The 25,058-nt window shown below is 51.6% G+C and overlaps 1 protein-coding gene and 1 pseudogene across 2 annotated transcripts; both read right to left on the minus strand.

The window, feature by feature from the left end:
* Positions 1–1,303: 1,303 nt before the first annotated feature.
* On the minus strand, positions 1,304–2,251 carry LOC309601280 (olfactory receptor 6T1-like; annotated as a pseudogene). Its single transcript has one exon. The product of its transcript is annotated as an olfactory receptor 6T1-like (transcript).
* A 20,182-nt stretch (positions 2,252–22,433) lies between these two features.
* On the minus strand, positions 22,434–23,387 carry LOC309601281 (olfactory receptor 14C36-like; the record flags this gene model as incomplete). The annotated part of the gene is made up of 1 exon (XM_082334239.1): positions 22,434–23,387. The coding sequence occupies one exon, from the start codon at positions 23,385–23,387 to the stop codon at positions 22,434–22,436; it is 954 nt and encodes a 317-aa protein (XP_082190365.1).
* Positions 23,388–25,058: the final 1,671 nt, after the last annotated feature.

The raw sequence follows: 25,058 nt of genomic DNA on the forward strand, positions 1-25,058 counted from the left end.
GTGTGCCAGCTTGATGGAATCGTTTATGTATTTCAGTGTTTCCATGTCTTGGCAGGGAAGTTATTTATACAATGCAAGAAAACTGTCTCAGCTCAAATGCAAAAAAATCTCTCGCATTGCATGACAATCCCATATTTTCATTTAAATGAATGAGCAAATAATGATTTGTATTCTCTTTCCAAAAGAGAACATTTTTCTTGCCAATCATGAGTGAAAAGTAATCCAGGAAAATTACAAAATGGCAACATTGTGACAGGGACTAGAGGAGATGTTTCCGTTTAATTCTGGAGAGACCTTAAATTACAGTTGTAACCCTCGTGTCTTCAAAGGATGGCCCCTGCTGAGCAAGAGTCCCTCGCTTGTGTAAATCACCAGATGTTGCCCAGCACATGGGTCAGTGCACCTGGCATTAGGTATTGAAAAGTGAAGCTGCCGAGCCTGTGCTAAGTACAGTTCCCCTGAGGTGCTATAGACCACTACAGGAGGAGATGACACCATCCTCTGTACTGCTCCTTCCTCCCCACTGTCAAAGGAGACCAGGCAATGAACTCACCTTTTTAGACATTGCAGTCATAAAAGTCTGTGTTGGAATAAGTTAATTCCCCTGAATTTGCTAGATCAGCTGAAGTATTGGGTGTGGGAGCATTGCGTCAAGGACTGGACATTTACTTCAGCAGACCTGATCTGGAGACAGCTGCTTTGTTACTCAAAACTACATTTCTGACCAATATTCAAGATTTTGCACCAAAGCAGAAGAGAGGTAATCCGAGGCAGTTAAACTGGACTTGATTTCAGGCATGTTTTTGTTCTAACCAGGAGGTTAATGGAGATGTAAGCGCCACTTGGTAGAGAAATAAAGCCATTATTGTTCTTTTCATTGTGTTCCACCTCTTTTCTGTCATTTCCTAAAGATGAAGAGGTTCAACAAAGATCTGCCACCAAAATAATCAGGAAAGCAAGGAGAAGTTACATCAGAACTGGCGGAGAGTGAAGCTTGTTGAGAATTGGCTGTGCAAGGAGGGATGAAGCCCTCTGCTTGTTGCTTTCTGTCTCGGTTTCCACACGTAGAAAATGCCATTGTGGTATTCACCAGGGTTTGTAAAGTGCTTGTAGGTCATTTGAAAGGCATTGCTAGGTAAGGCCTTCTTATGGTGATGTATTGCAGGAGAGAACCTCGTGTGATACTCATTTCAGGAAACTTTACACTACTAAGAAAGAAAGGTCTCATTCCTGCAAATATATCATCATGTGTTTGCCCTCCCCACCGCTCTCCCCTTCCAAAATCCACTTACAAAAACTCTTCTTAGGTGGAAAGCTGTTGCCTGAAGATGATCACCTTTCTCTTCAAGCCTGCCTTGAGGGCATCTTTCATCATCTGGTTCCTCAGGCTGAAAAGAAAGGGACTCATCAAAGGAGCTACCACTGTGTTGAGAAGGGCCACTGCCTTGTTGTAGGAAACGTGGTGACTTGAAGGCTGGACATACATGAATGTGCAGCTGCCGCAGCCCAAGATGACAATGGTGAAGTGAGAGGAGCATGTAGAGAATGCCTTGTGCCGTGAGGAAGCTGAGAGCAACCTCAGTATGGTGTTAATGATGTAAAGGTAGGGCACTGCTGTCATGCCCAGTGAGCCAAGTAGGATGATGGATGAGGCCATGAAGGTGATCAGCTCAACAATCTGTGTTTGTGCCCAGGACAACTTGATCAAAAGCACGCTGCCGCAGAAGAAGTGGTCAATACTATTGGCATTGCAGAAGGGCATCCTGGCAACCAGGACAGTGGAGACAACGGTGGCCAGGAAGCCTGCAGCCCACGAGCCCAAGAGTAGCTGAAGGCAAAGCTGACCATTCATGAGCATGGGGTACTGCAGAGGGTGGCATATGGCCACATAGCAGTCATAGGACATGAGAGCCAGAAGGACAAACTTGATGTAGCCCGGAAGGGAGTAGAAGTAGCCCTGAGTTAAGCAGCCTGGGAAGGAAATGGCTTTGCTGCCCATCAGCAAGTTTCCTATGGCTTTGGGTATGATGGATGTAGCGATGAAGATGTCCAAGCAGGAGAGGTTACAGAGGAAAAAGTACATGGGCCTGCAGAGGTCTCTTTCAATGCAGAATGAGGGCAATGATCAGCAAGTTTCTCACTAAGACCACCAGGTACGAAGCAGGAGAGGGATTGCCATTAGGTGCTGCTGATGGTGGCGGGAGGGGAAGCCCAAGAGAAGGAACTCTGTGACAGGTGTGTGGTTCAACATTTCTGCATCGGAGCTGCAGTGAGCAAGGGCAGATGGTCAGTGGAGGAAACAACGCCTGAGGAGGTTACAAGAAGATGAGACAGAGTGAAAGAATGTAGAAGGACGAGAAAAGGCATTCACGGAGACATTCACGCAAAGGCTGGAAGGAAAACAGAAAAGAGGAGAGAATAATCAACCTAGGGCAAGAAGGCCCCATTTTATGCCCTAGGAGCAAATGTAGTATGGGGGTTAGAGCAGGAATCCACCATAAACACAATGCAAGTTATTGTATTTGAGCTCTTTACCCAACAGTCCCTTTACAGGCAGTAGGGAAAAAATAGATGTTTCTCAACCGGTTTTATTCTAATCTATTTAAAGGTATCCTTTAGGATGAGCTACAATGCATTCTAGTGCAAGATAAAACAGCTCAGCCAAGTGCCTTTAACCTTTTGACTAGGACAGAAGCAGAGAGAAGGCGGCATGAAGATGGTGACAAATGAGGGGGCGTGTGGGAAGTAAAGGTAAGAAGGAGAGTGAGAGAAGAGGGAAGTTTTATTCCCTGGGAAAGGTTTGGTTTTCAGGGAAAGTCAGAGCCAAAGAGGGAGAAGACAAACGTCCCGTGTTTAAAACTAGTCCATTTCCAGGACTGGCCTTCCATCCATGCTTGAACTTTGACAGGTAGAACAGAAAACTTTATAAGCAGATTCCTCCTCTGTCACTGACAACTTTCTTGCTGAAAAACAGTTTTGATAAACCTTTCTGGCTGTCGGAGGGAAAAAGAAAAGAAGATTTGAAAAGCAGCAGAGAAGAGGGGAATAAACAAAGGAAAAACCTAAGAGCATAGCAAGATTGAAAAAGATGGGGGGAGAGGGAGGCGGAGAAGGGAAATTCATTCAGTTGGGGGATAAAAAATACCTTGTAAAGCAAACAAATAAAGAAACTAAATAAACTAATGAGAGACTGAGCCTTCTCTCTCCTGTGGTGTTTGGGGTTTTGTTTCTTTTTCTGTTTTTCTTTTCTTTCCTGTGGAATGAAGCCTGGTTTGGTAAGGAGTTCATCCTTACCAAGTCAAGAATTTATTATCTGAGGGCTTGGAAAGTTTGAATTCCTGGTGCAGCGCTTCTTTCCAAACAGCCTTCCCCTATGCGGGCCATCTCCTTCCTGTCCTGCTGGTTTTGCTCACGAAACCTACACAAGCCTGAAAACCTCAGACCCATCTGGCTCTGTGCAGCTTAGCTGAGATGGGCCAACAAGCCCACATCAAAGGAAGGGGCAGAGATCCTGACACAGGTCTCGCTTCCCGAGAAATATCACAGGGAAAGGAGGAATATCAAAGGAGGGTAGCAGGTAAGAAGGCAGGCAGGCCAGGAATTTAAAAAACAGCCAAATCAATGTAAATCAAGGTGAAATGTGACAAACCACTGACATGAATCTATGATGTGCTGGGAGCATTAGCGGGGGGAAAGAGAAGCCCAGCAGACTTTGTGTGAAGCACCATCTCCTTTCCTCCCACAACCCCTAAAGAACAGTCTATCAGGGCTCCTTTCAAGGCTCGTGTAAAGCCTTTGTGGGTGAGCTGGGAATGCCATTTGTGCTGAGGCACTTCCTCCAGACCGAAGGAGTCTCCCATTTTTCTTCCCCTTTTGTGGAGAACATTTCTAAGGCCTTCGGTATGTTCCCCGAGGAGTCATGGCCTTGGGTGCTAAAGGGTTCCTCAGCAGAGCAGCTCTGAGAGAGTGAGGGGAGATTAATGACAATGATAGCTGGCAGCTAGGTGACCTAATCCCCGCAGAAGTCGAGATCCATTCTGTGAAGTATTCTGTGAGGGAGAAGCACCAAATCTTAAAAGGTGCTGTCAAGAGATGTTTAACGGTGAAAGCAGCTTCTGTGGAGTGACTTCCATGCTACCTGCCTTGTCTTTACAAAGTTGGACACCTAAAGGATAGGTGGTTTTTAGTGTCAGAGTAATCTCCTTAGTTTTCCTTGGGTTTGCCAATGAAGCTGAGGACACAGTTCAACTTATTGCAGAAATGGGTTTCTAAAGGTAGAGGAGAGGAGTCGATTCCTCTTCTGCACTTGCAAGGGGAGCCCTGACTGACAAGTTGACACCTGGCCTCTTCATTGCAGACCTCTGGGAGATTTGCAGAGATCATTCCTTGCTGCCTAAGGGCCACCTGACTGTCTCCTTCCAGCCCAGAAGGAAGCCAATGTCCTGAGGGTTTGGTGCTAAAACTGGCAACATTGTGAAGGCCTCTCTGCCCATCTTAGTGCATCTGAAATAGGACAAGGTATCTCTCTTTGGGTGGAATTGTTCCTCTAAAGCTAAGAGAGAGGAATCTCATTCTTCAAGGCTTTGGGAGTCTCCTTCTTGATGGTATTGAAGAAGACTTTCCTTCTCCCTGAGTACAGACAGGCTCTTAGTCCCCCTTTCTCCACAGCGCTCATGAAAACAAGACCTCCTTTGCACTCCATGTCGGCAGGCCAGCCCCATCCTCTGGCACTGTCTGGCAGAGCACAAGCCTCTGCCCATGGACTTGTTCCTGATCTCCCGACTTCGCAGTGGACTGGATGACCCTGCACTTGTCTAAGCTGGGCCCCAGATCACTTCTCCTTTCAACTCATTTCTTCCTTTCCCAGTGCAGGCAGGGGGTGTAGAGCAGGGGCTGATAGAACCCACTCTCCCTCCATTTCATATACAGTTTATGTTGCTGTAGGCATGATAGTCAAGGGAAGGTTTAAAGGGAAATTGGAAGGAGGCCATTGCAGTGGCTCTGCGGATCGGTAGAAGAGATGTTTCCCAAATTATCAGAGTCATAGAATCATTGAAGCTGGAAAAGACCCTTTAGATCATTGAGTCCAACCATTAACCTAGGGCTGCCAAGTCCACCACTAAACCATGTCCTGAAGCACCACATCTACCCATCTTTTAAATACCTCCAGGGATGGGGACTCAACCACTTCCCTGGGCAGCCTGTGCCAGTGCCTGACTACCAATTCAGAGAACTAATTTTTCCTTCGTTCCAATCTAAACCTCCCCTGGTGAACCTTGAGGCCATTTCCTCTTCTCCTATCGCTTGTTACTTGGGAGAAGATATCGACCACCACCTTGCTGCAACCTCCTTTCTGGTAGATGTAGAGATCGAGAAGGTCTCCCCTCAGCCTCCTCTTCTCCACACTAAACAACCCCAGTTCCCTCAGCCATAAGACCTGTTCTCTAGACCCTTCACCAGCTTCAGTGCCCTTCTCTGGACATGCCCCAGCACCTCAATGTCTTGCTTGTAGTGAGGGGCCCAAAACTGAACATAGGATTCGAGGTGTGGCCTCACCAGTGCCGAGGGCAGGGGGACGAGCACTTCCCTACTCCTGCTGGCCATACTATTCCTGATACAAGACAGGATGCTATTGGCCTTCTTGGCCACCTGAGCAGACTGCTGGCTCATGTTCAGGCGGCTGTCGACCAGCACCCAGAGGTCCTTCTCCACTGGGCAGATTTCCAGCCACTCTTCCCCAAACCTGTAGCATTGCATGGGGTTGTTGTGACACAAGTGCAGGACCCGGCACTGAGCCTTGTTGAACCTCATGCAGTTGGCCTTGTCCCATCGATCCAGCCTGTCCAGATCCCTCTGTAGACCCTTCCTACCCTCCAGCAGATCAACACTCCCACCCAACTTGGTGTTGTCTGCAGACTTACTGAGGTTGCACTTGATCCTCTCATCCAGGTCATTGATAAAGATATTAAACAGAAATGGCCCCAGTACTGAGCCCTGGGGAACACCACTTGTGACCAGCCACCAACTGGATTGAGTCTGTGAGCACGAAGAGGGAGGAGATGTGGGGACAGAGAAACAAGTTGTGGCCAAGAAGAGCTCCAGGCAGCAGAGCCATGGGCAGGAATTAAGGGAGACCTGCTGCCATAAATGCTGTGGGAGGAGGGATTCAGGCATTTCCCTGCCATCCCCTGCAGTGCAGATACTTTCCCTGGAGCAACCCCCTGGTCTCCTCACTCACACAGCAGAGCCTCTGCTCTTAATGTCATGGGGACTTGGCCATGAGTTGCCCTACCCAGCAGCCTGACCATCAAAGAGGAGAAAAACTCAGGTGTGTGACTGTGTCTCTGTCCCGATCCAATGTCGGGGGAGGTTTCGATATGATCCCAAGGACGAGATTAAGATGCTGGAATCGGTCAGATGTCGTACAACCTTTCACTTTTATTTGAGGCGAGAAGAGAATGCAAGAAGGAGGGAGGGCAAGGGAGGAGAGGAAAAGAATAGGGGAGAGAGAGTTAGAAAGAGAAGGAGGAGTTTATCACCACCACTTCGAGTCCGAAGATCTTCCGCTGGGTCTTCGGTGGCCTCAGGCTTCGTCGGGGACCGAAAGTGGAGGGGGGGGGGGCCTTGAGGGTGCTGGAACGGAAGGAGTAGTCTCATGCACACCGCCGCCGCCCCCGCCAAGGGGCACGTGTGCTCCTTATATAGGCAGTCTCACGCATGCGCGGATCACAAATGTGTACGTGCAGTTCGCCACGGACATGCTGCCCCCGCCTCTGCTCTTTTTGTGCCTTTTTGTCCCTGCCTCGGCTCTTTTCGCGCCTTTAGTCCCTGCGCAGGCGCACGAGGTTGTTTTTCTTAAAACTATGGAGAAGATGGTCTTTTCGAAGCGCGATGCTGGATGGCGCTACAGCGGCAATGTCGAGACAAAACCACATTTTTCTTTCAGCCCTTTACAGTCTCCCTCTCCTGCCTCCCCTGGCAGGGCTCCTTTGGCATGTTCTCCTCTTCTCCCTGACGCCCTTCTTCTTACTGGTACACTCACTGCTGTGGGGGGTGAGGATTCAAGTGCAGCTCAGACACCAACGCTGCGTGTGCTGTCATGCACATATGGCCATGGAGGAAAAGCATCCAGCTCGCACCCTGTTCACCTGTGGGGCTCTGGGGACTGCAGTGTGTGCGGCTGGCAGGGATCTCACCCTCCCTTCAGGACATAACAAATTCAGGAGAGTTGACTCTGTCCTTGGGAGGTCCTGCTGGGCTGCAGGCTGCTCCTCCAGTAGGGCACAGCTCTCCCAGGGCATCTCTGTGTTATGCAGGAGCCCCATGGAGAAGACACCTCGGTGCTAAGGCCACTGAAATGCTGCTGGGTGGCTGCATGTGGGCAGCTGTCATGAGCCCTCTGTGCCCCTGGTTGGGAGGGCAGAGCTGAGATCCTCCTCAGGTACCATGAGATGGGGTGAGGGTTTGGAGATCTGCCCTGGGAAACGGGATTCCCCTGCTCCCAGCACTGGCCTCTTTCTTTTGGGGGGAACACCCGAGTGCGATAGTCCTCCAGGTGGAAGAGCTGCCAGCACAGGGCAGCTGAGAGCAGGGCTGATGGACAGAGCGGCTGTCCTCACTCTGCACTAAGGGACAGTCCCTGTGCCCAATCTCAGCACCCACAAGGTTTCCCTTGCAGTGCAGCAGAAATGCCAGGCATTGCTGCATTCAAACCACTCCTCAGCTGTGCTGGGGCAACTAGAGCAGAAGGCACAACCCAAACTCCCCACAGCTCTGCTCTGCCGTCAGATGAATTGGGAGCGACAATGCTGAGAAGTTTTCTTATATCACAAGCAGATTTAATCTGAGAGCACCCTGAGTTCCTATTTACCTGTTGCTGTAGGGCAGGACTGAGTCCTGCAGAGCCCCCAGCAGAGCCTCCTGCTCCCTGGGGCACCCTCAGCCAGCACCAACCAGAGCTCACCAAAGGTCTTCCTGAAAAGTAAAAGGCGGTTTGAGGGCTTTCTATAAGAAAGTGAACAGATTTTCCTGAAAATACTCTGCCCTAACTTTTCACTTCCTTTACTTCCTTGAACAGATCCTCATGGCCAGAGCGACAAAATGTCCAACAGCAGCTCCATCACTCACTTCTTCCTGCTGGCATTCGCAGACACACGGGAGCTGCAGCTCTTGCACTTCTGGCTCTTCCTGGGCATCTACCTGGCTGCCCTCCTGGGCAATGGCCTCGTCATCACCACCATAGCCTGCGACCACCACCTCCACACCCCCATGTACTTCTTCCTCCTCAACCTCTCTGTTCTTGACCTGGGCTCCATCTCCACCACTGTCCCCAAATCTGTGGCCAGTTCCCTCTGGCACACCAGGGACGTCTCCTATGTTGGATGTGCTGCCCAACTCTTTCTGTTTGTATTTTTTATTTCAGCAGAGTATTGTCTTCTCACCATCATGGCCTATGACCGCTACGTTGCCATCTGCAAACCCCTGCACTATGGGACCCTCCTGGGCAGCAGAGCTTGTGTCCGCATGGCAGTAGCTGCCTGGGGCACTGGGTTTCTCACTGCTGTGCTGCACACTGTGAATATGTTTTCACTCCCCCTCTGCCAAGGCAATGCTGTGGACCAGTTCTTCTGTGAAATCCCCCACATCCTCAAGCTCTCCTGCTCACACTGCTACCTCAGGGAGGTTGGACTTCTGGTGCTTAGTGGTTTTCTTTTTTTTGGATTTTTTGTTTTCACTGTACTCTCCTACGTGCAGATCTTCAGGGCCGTGCTGAGGATCCCCTCTGAGCAGGGACGCCACAAAGCCTTTTCCACGTGCCTCCCTCACCTCGCCGTGGTCTCCCTGTTTGTCAGCACTAGCATGCTTGCCCACCTGAAGCCCCACTCCATCTCCTCCCCTGTGCTGGACTTTTTGGTGGCAGTGCTGTACTCAGTGGTGCCTCCAGCAGTGAACCCCCTCATCTACAGCATGAGGAACCAGGCGTTGAAGGATGCAGTGTGGAAAATGGTGACTGGATGTTTTTTTTAAGCCATAAACTGCCCATCATCTTCTCTGTAGTAGTTATAACGTAACTCATCACAGGCCCAGCCTGTCTTCTGTATTTTGTGTTGTTGGTCATGGTTTTTTACTTGGGATAAAGTTGTTGTCCCCTTTCTAAATAATTTTCTGCTTTTCTTTTCTGACTGAGTGGTAGTTTAAATGAGGAGCCATGCTCTCTGTGTATTTAAACAAAATAAAGGGTCCTTCCGTGACTGTTTTATTTCTTGAGATCCTTCCTGAAAGGCCTTTTTGGAGCTGCAGAGACAGTTCCTTTGTGCATGGGTGGAGGGGAAAAGAGTCCCGGCACGGCAGCACTGCTAGGGAGCACCAGCGCTTGGTCTTCCAGGGCTGTTCTCTTTCCACTTCCACACTCTCTTCCTGATCCCTTGCCTTGGTGTCAGCCCTGAGTGCTCTGGCAGCTTGGGAACAGTTGTGCTCTGTGGTCATCCTGTGACCGCAGGCAGGGACAGGCAATGGGCATTTCTACGACGGAGCTGGCCTCCATAACAGCATTTCCATAAAGAAAGGTGATCTCCTCAGGGCAGTGCCTGAAGGCTTAGGTCTTCTTTCAAAGCTGCTGTCAAGAACAAACTCAAGATAGTGCCCTGGTGAGGAAAATACCAGTGAACATCCAACGCATGTGAGTGTGCAGAGCTGGGGCACACAGCAGTGTCCCTTGCACAGCCAGGCCTCCTGCAAGAGACTGGAAGGACCAGCAGAGCAGGGTCTGGTCTGTGCCCGTGTTTGCCTGACACCCTGGGCAAGGTGCCCCAGGGCAATGGCCACAGACCAGCCCCTTGCAACCACCATTCCCAGCAGTGGCTTCTCACTCCAGCTCGGAGAGGTTCTTTTTTCCCTCCGTGGAAGGACACCAAAGGAGTAGGTCCGAAGTCCATGTTTGCATTGTACAGAGGTGGCTTCAGCATGTACAGAGTGTGTGTGTGGGGAGATGAACCTGAGGGAGCCCAAATGCCATCAGCTCTTCCTAGAGGTGCCATGAAGGCCTGTGGGACAGACAGTGCCTCAAGGTCACTTCACGTTGGGAGCAACATCCCCTGTGAAAGCACCTGAATGAAGCAGTGGGATGTGCTTCTGTGAACCGAGGTCCCTGTGTCCATTCCTCATGCCGAGGGGCATCTCAGACAGGTGCAGAGCAGGGCGATACACCACAGAGCTGAGGTGCCTCCCAGCCTCTGGCAGTGGCAGCAGGAGGCCAGAAAGTCATTGTGCCTGCTGCAGTGCCCTGCCTCCGCACGTGCAAGGGAAGGACTCGTGCCTCTGAACACCCCTGTGTGTAGGAGGAGTGCATGAGGCCAGTTCAGATATGGGCACCTCACAGGTCACTGCCATTTCTGTGTGTGACTCCAGGAACAAACCCCACTGGCCCAGGGAGATTCATCTCACCCGCCTCAGACAGGCTCCTTGCAAGGGCTCCTGTCTGCTAAGTCACCCTTGCCCGCGATTCTGGATTGTGCTCTCAAAAGTGCCTGAGCCATCAGAGAGGTTCTGAGGTCCTTGGAAAAGGCAGACATCAAACCTTTCTGCCAGAAGTGCAAGAAGGAGGACTGGGAGAGTTACAGGCTGGTCAACGTCACCTCAGTCCCTGGGAAGGGGATGGGCCAAATACTGCTGCAGCCATTTCCAGGTACTTGAAGGACAAGAAAGGCATTGGCGAACCTGTGTGGGTAGGGGAAAGAAGGGGATGTTTTGTCCCTGGGCCTTAGCAAGGGTTTTGACATGGTTTCCCATAGTCTCTTTATAGCCGGATTGGTGATATCTGGACTGAAGAAGGGGGTGATGTAGTGGGTAGGAAGGTGGCTGGTGGATCCAGCCCAAATGTCAGCAGTGGTAGAGTCCTCCTGGTGGCCACTTCCCAGTGGCATCCCTCAGTGCAAGCGCTGGGGCCAACACTGTTGACTGTCTCCATTAACTGCCTGGATAATGTGCCGGAGTGCCTTTTCATCTCCTTTTTGGATGATGCCAAACTGGGCAGACCCGTTCCACAACCTCATCTGGTTCACCCTGCCTTGAGCAGGATAGCTGGACAAGGTGATGTTCAGGGGTCTCTTCCAAGCTGAGTTATTCCAGGATTCAATGACTCTTTTCCTTGGAGGGCTTTTTGAAGACAGAAGAGACAGAGGAAGAAGGAGAAACAGAGAGGCAGAAGTAGAGGCGTAAAATGGACCGATATAAATACAGCAGTTCCTCTGAAGAACGTTTCTCCACTGAAACTGTTGGTAGGAAATCTATTAGATAAACATGACGAAACAAGCTTAGTTTTACCTGCTCACGTACATATATATCTGCTGCGGAAGGGTGATGGCTGGATACGGTATCATGTGGTCAAATGTGTCCTGGGAACTCATAATCCATTAGGAAGCCAATGGCTGTGAAGGGGGCTGTGAGGTCACTTCTGCCTCTGGAGGTGAGAGGCCAACAGCAGGAATGTGTCTGGGAAAGGCACTGTGAGGTCACTTCTTCCGGAAACCGCCGATAGGTCAGCCCTTGACTCATGGCTGGGATATGTGCTTCTAAACTCACCTCTGCCAGTGTCTCTGACAGGCCAGCAGAAGGCACCTGGTTGGCACATTGGCTGTGAGACCCCCTCTGCCGAAGGACCTAGGCTCAGTGCAGGAAGGGGGCTTGTATTTTGGCTGTCCTGTCTCTTCTGCCTGAGTACAGGATGGGACAGCAGGAGGCACACAGCTCCGTCATGTCTATCCGAGAAGCAGAAAGGCTCGCAGCCTCACAAGGGGTGAGGTTACTTCTGTCTGTTCAGATGAAGGGATCCAAGAAAGCTGATGGGTTGGGGTGCCTGCTTGAAAAGTTGTTTCCCGTGTGGTTGTTGGAAAGAGCAGGGGAGAGAAACAGTTACACACAGTACAGCTGGGATGGTGGGGATTGGACATGAGAAGGAAGAAATGTCACTCTGAGGGTAGTGCTGTGGTACATGAAGTCCTCCAGAAGGAGCATGAGGTCAGTCCATCTCCTTGTGTTTCAAGGAACAGAGTGTGAGGGTGGACAGCTGTCAGTGAATGTATGGAAATGGCAGGGTGAGAGCAGGGTGAGGAAGCGAGATGGGTGTCTGCAGCCTGCAGGGCAAAAGAAGCAGCTGTGGGACAGCGTAGGACAAGCTGTGGTGGAGACGGCAAAGAGCATTAGCAAGGCTGGAAGTGGCCAAGAGAACCCAAGGTTTTGTCCCCCTGGCTATAGCAATCGTCTCTGCCACCAAGGCTTATGAGGAGACATGTTGTCCTAAGGCACTGGGGGCCTCATTGCCTCCTTGCACACCCCCAGTAAGGCTGGGAGTTGCCATAGCCTTGTCCTGCACTCAGCATCACCCCCCCACATCCCACTGCCCCAGGAAGAGCCCTGAGCAATGCGTGAGGGACAGGACCTGCCTTCCCCGGGGCTGGGGGTCAGCGCTTGGCCTTTCTGCTTCATAAAACAAAGCCAGGGTTTTCTCAGCAGCTGAGCTGCCTGCACATTCCCTTTGCCTGCCTGCAATCCTGGCCTGCAATTCTCTGCTCTAACGAGTCCCTGGGGAGGCTTTGCCAGTAATGGCCCTCAGTGGGGCTTATTAATACTTCAAGGTACTTTGGGTTTTGCTTGTGATGCTGACTCTTGGAGAGGTTTGTGCAATCTCTTCTCAGTACCTGAAGTTCAAGGACTCAGCACAAATACTCCATGGGGCTCATTGAAAGAAAGCAAGCCCTAACGAGCCATGTCTCTTCCTGTCATTTTCTTCAGGTCTTCAAGAGTTGTACAGATAATTGGAGCTGTTTCCTAGCGTAGTTACGGGGAAAGATTTCAAAGAGCTTCTAATAAATATGAGGTTTTATTTTCAAGGGTGTATTTTATTATTTTTCAGTTTAGAGAAGAGGTGACGGCAGCATTCTCCAATAGATATTGCTGCAGGGTGTCTCCTCCGGAGGTCTGGACTGGTAGGAGAAGCTGTCCCTTGAGCTCTGACAACCTCCCACCTCACCTCCCCAACCCCACCATTTCTCTCCTTGCCCACCTGGGACCTTTCCTTACAGCAGACTTCTCCACTGATCTCTGCAGCTGGATGGTACAGCTCCTTTGCACCATCTCCCCCCTGCTCTCCTTAGAGACCTGGCTGCACACAGGCACAGAAGGGTTTTTCCTATTTGCAAGCAAAGGAAAAGTCAAGCATGGTCAAGTTCCATAAAGAAAACAGACTCTGCAAGCATATGCTAAGCGCAAGCTGCCTCTAATGAGGTTGCCTTTCTACAGGGGATAATCTTAGGAGAACTGTTTCAGGTAGGCAGATCCAAAGAAGAGAGATATAAACATAATTAAAGAGTTGGCTAAGGAGACAATTAGACCTCTGAAAGAGAGGCAAACTTTTAAGTCCCTGATGTCAAAGCAGCAACTGGATGGGTGTGAGGAATCTGAATGAACCAAGAGTAAGGGGAGGAGAAAACTGAAGGATAAGGGAAAGGGCTTTTGTCTAGGCAGTTTGCATCTGAAAAGATGACATTAGAAACGGTTCTTCTATCAAGAGAGGTGAAAACATATGAAAGATAAAAATGAAATTTATATAAATGCTATTAATTTCTTTTAATAATTTAAATTTAATTTTAATCTTAATTTTAATTCAATACACCATATAACGAGCAGAATAGTGGTAATGAAGTGACACTGGAAGATTGATATTTCTTTGGAATATCCCTTTTGAAAGGCCACGGGATTGGTAGAGGTCTCTTGGGAGTGAGGACAAGCCAATGTTGCAGTCATTGTTGAAAGAGGCCAAAAGTGCAACCCCGGGAACGCCAGGCTGTACAAGCTCACTTGGGGGAGGAGTGAGACTTCCCATGAGTGCTCTTGGGGGACATTGCTGGGCACCTCAAAGAGCAGAAGGTGTCCAAATGCAGTCAGCATGGATTAGCCAAGGGTAAATCCTGCCTCACCAACGTGATGGCCTTCCTGATGAAGGAACTGCTTTTATGCACGAGGGGAGAACAGTGGGTGTCCTTTACCTCCACTCCAGCAAGACTTTTGGCATGGTCTCCCTCTATATCCTGGTACCCACATTGGGCCATTACAGTCTGGATGGGTCGACAAACAGATGGGTGAAACCCCAGTTGGAAGATGAGGCTGAGAGAGCAGTGGAGAAGGGGTCATACCCTACCTGGAGGCCAGTGGGCCATACTGGGGCATTGTGGGGCAGCACAGGGGCCTCTCCTGAGCCCTGTGCAGTTTAACACCTGTCTCCATGACCCGGAGGAGGCAACTGTCACCACGTCTGTGGATGGCACTAAACTGGGAGGACCATTGCTGTGCCCTAGGGATGCCATTCAGGGCAAACCTGACAGGCAGAAGGACTGTCGTGTCAGGAACTTCAGGAGATAGAAGACGGACCATAGCCTAACAGCCTGCAGTTGCAGGGCCTGGGGAGGCCTGGCTGGGGAGCAGCTCTGTGGAAAAGGCCCTGGTGGTGGTGGGGGACAGAAGGCAAAACATGACCCAGCAGTGGGACCTGGTAGCCAAGGCAGCCAGCAGAGTCCTGGAGTCTCACCAAAAGAGCGAGGGCAGTGATTGTCTCCCCCTGCTCATCGCTCCTTAGACCACCTGTACACAGCCGTGTCCATTTTTGGGCCCCCACTGGGGAAGGGGAAGAGGGAGTGAGCGCCTGTCGGGCTGCTGGGCTCTTGGCCAGAGATCACCAGCACAGCAAGGGAGGTGTTGGTAAGTGGCAGGGAGTTGAGTGGAGAGTCATCGAGCTGCTGAGGGGCTGGAGCACTTGCCTGGGAGGAGAAAGTGGAGGAAAGGGCCTTGTTCAGTGTGCAGCAGGGAAGGCATTGGGAACCTCATCGTGACCTTCCAGTCCCCATGGGGAGGCTTTCAGGAAAGTGAAACTGGTCTTCTCATGGTATTGCTTGGCAGGAGAATAATAGGCAAGAGTCAGATGTTGAAATGAGGAAGTTTCTGGCCAGAGATAAGGCAATGAGATATCTGCAGAGCATGGGGTGCTTTAGGCTGTAAACAGAATGTAAACCAATCCTCTGACTTGGGATCTCATTCAATGGAAATTTTCAATATTTTTATGACAAGGCCATGAGCAGCTGATCTAGCTGGAGCCATCCGAGAAGAGGCTTGGCTGAGAGTCCAGCTGTGGCAAGAGCTGTGGGACTTGGTGTGTAATGACTGTCCAGTAGGAAACTAGTTCCCTTTTTATTAATAATGGCCAGAGATGGAAATGGCCGGTGGGTGGGACTGGTCTGGGACAATTTTCTTGGGGCAACTTCCCTGGGGTTTCAGGGAACATGGCACAGACCAGGCCCCTCTCTTCTGCACCTTGGATGCCTTGCTTCCTTCACCATGACACCTGGCTGTGCACTGGGAGTGCTGGCTGCCCCTACCCCGCACACTCACACACCTTAGCTCTGCGCTGGTGTTTTTCTCTCCCGGGCTCTTTCCAGCCCAGCCCAGACCCTCCCCACCTCTCCCCCCCTCCCCTGCCCTCTTCCCAGGCCAGCCCAGCCCAGCAGAGCAGCCCAGCCTGGGCTGGCTCCATGGCACTGCCCAGCGCAGGCTGCTGCAGAGCTCTGGGCACTCACCCCACAGCCCCAGCCCCTCTGAAGGCCACAGCAGCTGCTGGGGGGCAGACAGCAGGGCTCAGGCTCCCCATCAGCCCCACAGCTGGTGCTGGCCGCAAGGGCATGAGGAAACAGAGGCTAGGCACTCTCTCACTCTCCTCAATTCATCTTGTAGGTCTTCGTCAACCCTGACTGAATTTGCCCCCTCCTCTGCTGCCACCAGCCCCACTCCCCAGGACAGCACCAGCGTCCTGGCCCTGGGGGTCCTCAGGCACCTCCTGCAGCTCTCCACTCTCCCCTCCCTGTGTCTGCTGAGTCCCTACTGACTCCCACAGCACTGCAGAGTCCTTGTTTATAGATATGTCAATTTAGAGCTTTACTTTTGTGGGGCTTCGCCTCTGAGGGTGTTTTACCTTCTGAGTCTCCATTCATTCCAACCCCAGGGCACGTGGGGAGTCCCCATCCTCTCCTGACCCCTCCAAATTCATATCCAGAGGCTCTGGTATATGCCATGAGTCCTGTCATACATGAAGCAACCTGAGGAGATAATGGGGAGCTCATGGACAATCTCCACTGCCACTGGACACCAAGAAGAGAGCCTTGAAAACCAGAACTTCTGATCCAATGGAACCCAAGGTTACCATAAGCTTAAGCGCAAAACCACTGAGAACACAAGGAGAAGAGAAATTTTAAAAGACCGATTCCTTGGACATTGTCTTGGCATCAACGCTGGAGGAAGAGCCCAGCCTTCAGGCACTGCACCCAGGAGATCCCCTTTTACTGAAGATCTTCTATCTGACAGGCCACATCTGACACCCTGTTGTACAAGGGTCAGATACAACAGGATCAAATGTAGGAGTATAAAACCAGAAAATTTTCTCTGAGTAGAATTACCACGAGAGAAAAAAGCAGACCTGTGTCGTAAGATAAACTCTGGGAGACGTGTAGAGGAGGGGAGGCAGGTTATTGTCAGTGAAACAGCATCCATCAGATCAGTTTCCATAAGGTATCCTTGATTTTCTGGTTCCTCCTGCTGTAGGGGGTTCACTGCTCAGGGAACCACTGAGTACAGCACTGCCACCACCAGGTCCAGCAATGGAAGGAGATGGAGGGGGGCTTCAGGTAAACAAACATGCCAGTGCTGATAAACAGGGAGACCGCGGCCAGGTGAGGGAGGCACATGAAAAAGGCTTTGTGCTTCCCCTGCTCAGAAGGGATCTTCATCACAGCCCTGCAGATCTGCACATAGGACAGCACAATTAAAACAAAACACCCAAAGTCTACAAAGACACCAACCACAAGAAACCCAACCTTCCTGAGGTGTGAGGCTGAGCAAGAGAGCTTGAGGATCTGAGGAATTTCACAGAAGAACTGGTCCACAACATGGCCTTAGCAGAGCGGTAGTGAAAATGTATTGGCTGTCTGCAACACAGCATGGAGAAACCCAGTGCCCCAGGCAGCTGCTGCCATGTGGACACAAGGCCCTTTCCTCCACTTTCTCCTCCCAGGCAAGTGCTCCAGCCCCTCAGCAGCTCGATGACTCTCCACTCAACTCCCTGCCACTTACCAACACCTCCCTTGCTGTGCTGGTGATCTCTGGCCAAGAGCCCAGCAGCCCGACAGGCGCTCACTCCCTCTTCCCCTTCCCCAGTGGGGGCCCAAAAATGGACACGGTTGTGTACAGGTGGTCTAAGGAGCGATGAGCAGGGGGAGACAATCACTGCCCTCGCTCTTTTGGTGAGACTCCAGGACTCTGCTGGCTGCCTTGGCTACCAGGTCCCACTGCTGGGTCATGTTTTGCCTTCTGTCCCCCACCACCACCAGGGCCTTTTCCACAGAGCTGCTCCCCAGCCAGGCCTCCCCAGGCCCTGCAACTGCAGGCTGTTAGGCTATGGTCCGTCTTCTATCTCCTGAAGTTCCTGACACGACAGTCCTTCTGCCTGTCAGGTTTGCCCTGAATGGCATCCCTAGGGCACAGCAATGGTCCTCCCAGTTTAGTGCCATCCACAGACGTGGTGACAGTTGCCTCCTCCGGGTCATGGAGACAGGTGTTAAACTGCACAGGGCTCAGGAGAGGCCCCTGTGCTGCCCCACAATGCCCCAGTATGGCCCACTGGCCTCCAGGTAGGGTATGACCCCTTCTCCACTGCTCTCTCAGCCTCATCTTCCAACTGGGGTTTCACCCATCTGTTTGTCGACCCATCCAGACTGTAATGGCCCAATGTGGGTACCAGGATATAGAGGGAGACCATGCCAAAAGTCTTGCTGGAGTGGAGGTAAAGGACACCCACTGTTCTCCCCTCGTGCATAAAAGCAGTTCCTTCATCAGGAAGGCCATCACGTTGGTGAGGCAGGATTTACCCTTGGCTAATCCATGCTGACTGCATTTGGACACCTTCTGCTCTTTGAGGTGCCCAGCAATGTCCCCCAAGAGCACTCATGGGAAGTCTCACTCCTCCCCCAAGTGAGCTTGTACAGCCTGGCGTTCCCGGGGTTGCACTTTTGGCCTCTTTCAACAATGACTGCAACATTGGCTTGTCCTCACTCCCAAGAGACCTCTACCAATCCCGTGGCCTTTCAAAAGGGATATTCCAAAGAAATATCAATCTTCCAGTGTCACTTCATTACCACTATTCTGCTCGTTATATGGTGTATTGAATTAAAATTAAGATTAAAATTAAATTTAAATTATTAAAAGAAATTAATAGCATTTATATAAATTTCATTTTTATCTTTCATATGTTTTCACCTCTCTTGATAGAAGAACCGTTTCTAATGTCATCTTTTCAGATGCAAACTGCCTAGACAAAAGCCCTTTCCCTTATCCTTCAGTTTTCTCCTCCCCTTACTCTTGGTTCATTCAGATTCCTCACACCCATCCAGTTGCTGCTTTGACATCAGGGACTTAAAAGTTTGCCTCTCTTTCAGAGGTCTAATTGTCTCCTTAGCCAACTCTTTAATTATGTTTATATCTCTCTTCTTTGGATCTGCCTACCTGAAACAGTTCTCCTAAGATTATCCCCTGTAGAAAGGCAACCTCATTAGAGGCAGCTTGCGCTTAGCATATGCTTGCAGAGTCTGTTTTCTTTATGGAACTTGACCATGCTTGACTTTTCCTTTGCTTGCAAATAGGAAAAACCCTTCTGTGCCTGTGTGCAGCCAGGTCTCTAAGGAGAGCAGGGGGGAGATGGTGCAAAGGAGCTGTACCATCCAGCTGCAGAGATCAGTGGAGAAGTCTGCTGTAAGGAAAGGTCCCAGGTGGGCAAGGAGAGAAATGGTGGGGTTGGGGAGGTGAGGTGGGAGGTTGTCAGAGCTCAAGGGACAGCTTCTCCTACCAGTCCAGACCTCCGGAGGAGACACCCTGCAGCAATATCTATTGGAGAATGCTGCCGTCACCTCTTCTCTAAACTGAAAAATAATAAAATACACCCTTGAAAATAAAACCTCATATTTATTAGAAGCTCTTTGAAATCTTTCCCCGTAACTACGCTAGGAAACAGCTCCAATTATCTGTACAACTCTTGAAGACCTGAAGAAAATGACAGGAAGAGACATGGCTCGTTAGGGCTTGCTTTCTTTCAATGAGCCCCATGGAGTATTTGTGCTGAGTCCTTGAACTTCAGGTACTGAGAAGAGATTGCACAAACCTCTCCAAGAGTCAGCATCACAAGCAAAACCCAAAGTACCTTGAAGTATTAATAAGCCCCACTGAGGGCCATTACTGGCAAAGCCTCCCCAGGGACTCGTTAGAGCAGAGAATTGCAGGCCAGGATTGCAGGCAGGCAAAGGGAATGTGCAGGCAGCTCAGCTGCTGAGAAAACCCTGGCTTTGTTTTATGAAGCAGAAAGGCCAAGCGCTGACCCCCAGCCCCGGGGAAGGCAGGTCCTGTCCCTCACGCATTGCTCAGGGCTCTTCCTGGGGCAGTGGGATGTGGGGGGGTGATGCTGAGTGCAGGACAAGGCTATGGCAACTCCCAGCCTTACTGGGGGTGTGCAAGGAGGCAATGAGGCCCCCAGTGCCTTAGGACAACATGTCTCCTCATAAGCCTTGGTGGCAGAGACGATTGCTATAGCCAGGGGGACAAAACCTTGGGTTCTCTTGGCCACTTCCAGCCTTGCTAATGCTCTTTGCCGTCTCCACCACAGCTTGTCCTACGCTGTCCCACAGCTGCTTCTTTTGCCCTGCAGGCTGCAGACACCCATCTCGCTTCCTCACCCTGCTCTCACCCTGCCATTTCCATACATTCACTGACAGCTGTCCACCCTCACACTCTGTTCCTTGAAACACAAGGAGATGGACTGACCTCATGCTCCTTCTGGAGGACTTCATGTACCACAGCACTACCCTCAGAGTGACATTTCTTCCTTCTCATGTCCAATCCCCACCATCCCAGCTGTACTGTGTGTAACTGTTTCTCTCCCCTGCTCTTTCCAACAACCACACGGGAAACAACTTTTCAAGCAGGCACCCCAACCCATCAGCTTTCTTGGATCCCTTCATCTGAACAGACAGAAGTAACCTCACCCCTTGTGAGGCTGCGAGCCTTTCTGCTTCTCGGATAGACATGACGGAGCTGTGTGCCTCCTGCTGTCCCATCCTGTACTCAGGCAGAAGAGACAGGACAGCCAAAATACAAGCCCCCTTCCTGCACTGAGCCTAGGTCCTTCGGCAGAGGGGGTCTCACAGCCAATGTGCCAACCAGGTGCCTTCTGCTGGCCTGTCAGAGACACTGGCAGAGGTGAGTTTAGAAGCACATATCCCAGCCATGAGTCAAGGGCTGACCTATCGGCGGTTTCCGGAAGAAGTGACCTCACAGTGCCTTTCCCAGACACATTCCTGCTGTTGGCCTCTCACCTCCAGAGGCAGAAGTGACCTCACAGCCCCCTTCACAGCCATTGGCTTCCTAATGGATTATGAGTTCCCGGGACACATTTGACCACATGATACCGTATCCAGCCATCACCCTTCCACAGCAGATATATATGTACGTGAGCAGGTAAAACTAAGCTTGTTTCGTCATGTTTATCTAATAGATTTCCTACCAACAGTTTCAGTGGAGAAACGTTCTTCAGAGGAACTGCTGTATTTATATCGGTCCATTTTACGCCTCTACTTCTGCCTCTCTGTTTCTCCTTCTTCCTCTGTCTCTTCTGTCTTCAAAAAGCCCTCCAAGGAAAAGAGTCATTGAATCCTGGAATAACTCAGCTTGGAAGAGACCCCTGAACATCACCTTGTCCAGCTATCCTGCTCAAGGCAGGGTGAACCAGATGAGGTTGTGGAACGGGTCTGCCCAGTTTGGCATCATCCAAAAAGGAGATGAAAAGGCACTCCGGCACATTATCCAGGCAGTTAATGGAGACAGTCAACAGTGTTGGCCCCAGTGCTTGCACTGAGGGATGCCACTGGGAAGTGGCCACCAGGAGGACTCTACCACTGCTGACATTTGGGCTGGATCCACCAGCCACCTTCCTACCCACTACATCACCCCCTTCTTCAGTCCAGATATCACCAATCCGGCTATAAAGAGACTATGGGAAACCATGTCAAAACCCTTGCTAAGGCCCAGGGACAAAACATCCCCTTCTTTCCCCTACCCACACAGGTTCGCCAATGCCTTTCTTGTCCTTCAAGTACCTGGAAATGGCTGCAGCAGTATTTGGCCCATCCCCTTCCCAGGGACTGAGGTGATGTTGTCTGCCTATTCCAAGGACCCCAGAACTTCTCTGATGGCTCTGGCACCTTTGAGGGCACAATCCAGAAAGGGTAACGAGACCAGCAGGAGCATTTGCAAGGAGCCTGTCTGAGGCGGGTGAGATGAATCTCCCTGGGCCAGTGGGGTTTGTTCCTGGAGTCACACACAGAAATGGCAGCGCCCTGTGAGGTGCCCATATCTGAGCTGGCCTCATGCACTCCTCCTACACACAGGGGTGTTCAGAGGCACGAGTCCTTCCCTTGCACGTGCGGAGGCAGGGCACTGCAGCAGGAATAATGGCTCTCTGGCCTCCTGTTGGCACTGCCAGGGGCTGGGAGACACCTCAGCCCTGCGCTGTATCGCCCTGCTCTGCACCTGTCTGAGATGCCCCTCGGCATGAGGAATGGACACAGGGACCTCGGTTCACAGAAGCACATCCCACTGCTGCATTCAGGTGCTTTCCCAGGGGACGTTACTCTCAAAGTGAAGTGACCTTGAGGCACTGTCTGTCCCACTGGCCTTCATGGCACCTCTAGGAAGAGCTGATGGCATTTGGGCTCCCTCAGGTTCATCTCCCCACACACACACGGTGTGCATGCTTCAGTCTCCTCTGTGCAATGCAAACATGGAAGTCTGACCTACTCCTTTGGTGTCCTTCCATGGAGGGACAAAGAACCTCCCTGAGTTGGAGTGAGAGGCCAGTGCTGGGAATGGTGGTTGCAAGGGGCTGGTCTGTGACCATTGCCCTGGGGCACCTTGCCCAGGGTGTCAGGCAAACACGGGCACAGACCAGACCCTGCTCTGCTGGTCCTTCCAGTCTGTCCCTGGAGGCCTGGCTGTGCAAGGGACACTGCTGTGTGCCCCAGCCCTGCACACTCACACGCTTCACTTGTTCACTGGTGTTTTCCTCACCAGGGCACTGTCTTGAGCTTGTTCTTGAGAGAATCTTTGGAAGAAGACCTAAGACTTCAGGCACTGCCCTGAGGAGATCACCCTTCTTTATGGAAATGCTATTATGGAGGCCAGCTCTGTCACAGAAGTGCCCATTGCCTGTCCCTGCCTGTGGTCACAGGACTACCAGAACAATAACAAAAGATACAGAAGACAGTCTGTGCCTGCAGTGAGTTACGTTATAACAGCTATGAAGACAATGGGCAGTTTATTGCTCCAGAAACACATCTGGTTATCAGTTTCCACACTGCACCCTTGAGCTGCTGGTTCCTCATGCTGTAGATGAGGGGGTTCACTGCAGGAGGCACCACCGAGTACAGCACTGCCACCACCAGATCCAGGGGTGGGGATGAGATGGAGGGGGGCTTCAGGTAGGTAAATATGACAGTACTGAGAAAGAGGGAGACCACGGCCAGGTGAGGGAGGCACGTGGAAAAGGCTTTGTGGCGTCCCTGCTGTGAGGGGATCCTTAGCACGGCCCTGAAGATCTGCACATAAGACAGCACAATGAAAACAAAACACCCAATGCCCACAAAGACACTAACCACAAGAAGCCCAGCCTCCCTGAGGTAGGCATCTGAGCAGGAGAGCTTGAGGATGTGGGGGATTTCACAGAAGAACTGGTCCAGGACATTGCCCTGGCAGAGGGGGAGGGAAAATGTATTGGCCGTGTGCAGTGCAGCATAGAAGAAACAACTGCCCCAGGCAGCTGCTGCCATGTGGACACAAGCTCTGCTGCCCAGGAGGGTCCCGTACTGCAGGGGTTTGCAGATGGCAACGTAGCGGTCATAGGCCATGATGGTGAGAAGACAGTACTCTGCTGAAATGAAAAAGACAAACAGAAAGATTTGGGCAGCACAACCCAAGAAGGAGATGACCCTGGTGTCCCAGAGAGAATTGGCCATGGATTTGGGAACAGTGGTGGAGATGGAGCCCAGGTCAAGAACAGAAAGGTTGAGGAGGAAGAAGTACATGGGGGTGTGGAGGTGGTGGTCGCAGGCTATAGCAGTGATGATGAGGCTGTTGCCCAGGAGGGCAGCCAGGTAGATGGCCAGGAAGAGCCAGAAGTGCAAGAGCTGCAGCTGCCGTGTGTCTGCAAATGCCAGGAGGAGGAACTGGGTGATGGAGCTGTTGTTGGACATCTGCTGCTTCTGGGCATGGGGCACTGTCATAGGAGAAAAAGACAGTGACAAGTTAAGGGAGATGTCTCTGAGCAAAATCAAAGCCATTTTCAATAGACCGTGCCCCTGCACACACAGACACCCATTTGTTTTTCTAGGAGAGCTTCCTTCAGCTCTGTGGCTGGAGCTCAGGTTCGTGCTATCCGAGTGTGCAATGAAGAGCAGAGCCTCTGCCCATGGGCTCCTGATAAGCCAGCGCTACTCTGCAGAAGTAAGGAGGGGCAGGCACCAGTCCTGGTGTTCAACTTTGTCAGGTGAAAACAACGCAGAAGGGCCTGTCAGCATTGCCCACAGACCCACAGGTGAGATGAAAGCTGGGACACTTGTTCCCATGGACACAGCTGCGTGAAAGCACCCACAAAATCAGTGTGTGACTCTGCAGCTGAAACTCCACCTCCCCAGAGAGCCTGGCAGCAAGAACAAGATAACAATAGCAATAACACAGACCAGTGGAGGAACAAGGGAAAACACAGTGAGGGTGTGGCTGAGAGAGGCCAGGGCAGAGGCACTGGGGCACTCAGACAGCGTTCCCCTTCCCCAGCTGTGCACGCCACCTCCCAGACACCACCATTGCCGCGCAGCTGCTCTCAGCCCCTGCGCTCTGCAGAGGGAACTGGGCCCGTGGCTGCAGAGCTGCACCACGGCTCTGCTGGAGCTCTGGCTGCAGAGGAGGTTCAGCCCTGACCCATGCAGCACCCTCTCAACAGCAAAAGGACCCTGCCTTGCGGGGGGCTGCTCCTTCCACCCACAGCTTCTCCCTGCAGAACCATGAGGAGCTCCCCAGGCAGGCTGAGTGCTGACCCTGGCAGGCGGCAGAGTCCCTGCCCCAGCACACAGCCCCCTGGGGTGCAGGGACCCTGCTCGGAAGGACAGCCCTGGGCACCCCTGGCTGCACACCCACCTTCACACCCTGCAGCCATCCCTGGCAGAAGGCACCCATCATGCTCTGTCCCTCTGATGGTGCAGCAGGGAGTCCCTGCTCTGGAGCATGTCCTCCTCCTCTGCACTAGAAAAACTGTGAGAAGCCTCCTGAAAGATCCCATAGGCTGTGGGACGTGCTGCATTTTGGATATTCCTCCATGAGCAAAAGCTACATTGCCCTGCAGCAAGAGACTTACCATGTAGAGGGCTGTGAAGATTTCTCCTCCAGTCAGCTCTCAGATCAAAGCCTTCCCACCCCAGACTGCCTTTAACCTCTCTCTGCCTCACTCCTCTCCCCTCACTGCCTGCAGGCAGTGCCCTCAGCCCTGCTGCGCTTTGCAGAGGAGCTGCTCCTGGGCAGAGCTGTCTCTCTGCAGCGCTGCCCACTTGCCATGAGCTGCCTCCATCCCAGGAGCCCAGCTCAGCTCAGCAGCAGAGGCCCAGCCCAAGGCACCACTTTCTCTGCCCCTCTGGGCTCCCTCCAGGTGTCCCTGGGGCTCCAGGGGAACCTGCTGGGAAACAGGCTGAAGGCATCTCTGATGTTCCCTCCCTCAACTTCTCCCCTGCAGTGTAATTATTCCTATTAGAAAAATAATTGGGCATGAGAATTACTTTTTTTGTCCCATCCTTAGACAGGACACCCAGGAAGGTGCCAGGGAAGGATCTAATTTCTCCAAGCTGGGAGGATGTGTTCTGTTGAGTGAATTTAGG

This window comes from Platalea leucorodia (genome assembly GCF_965183815.1).
Source record: "Platalea leucorodia genome assembly, chromosome: 30".
Classification (NCBI taxonomy): Eukaryota; Metazoa; Chordata; class Aves; order Pelecaniformes; family Threskiornithidae; genus Platalea; species Platalea leucorodia.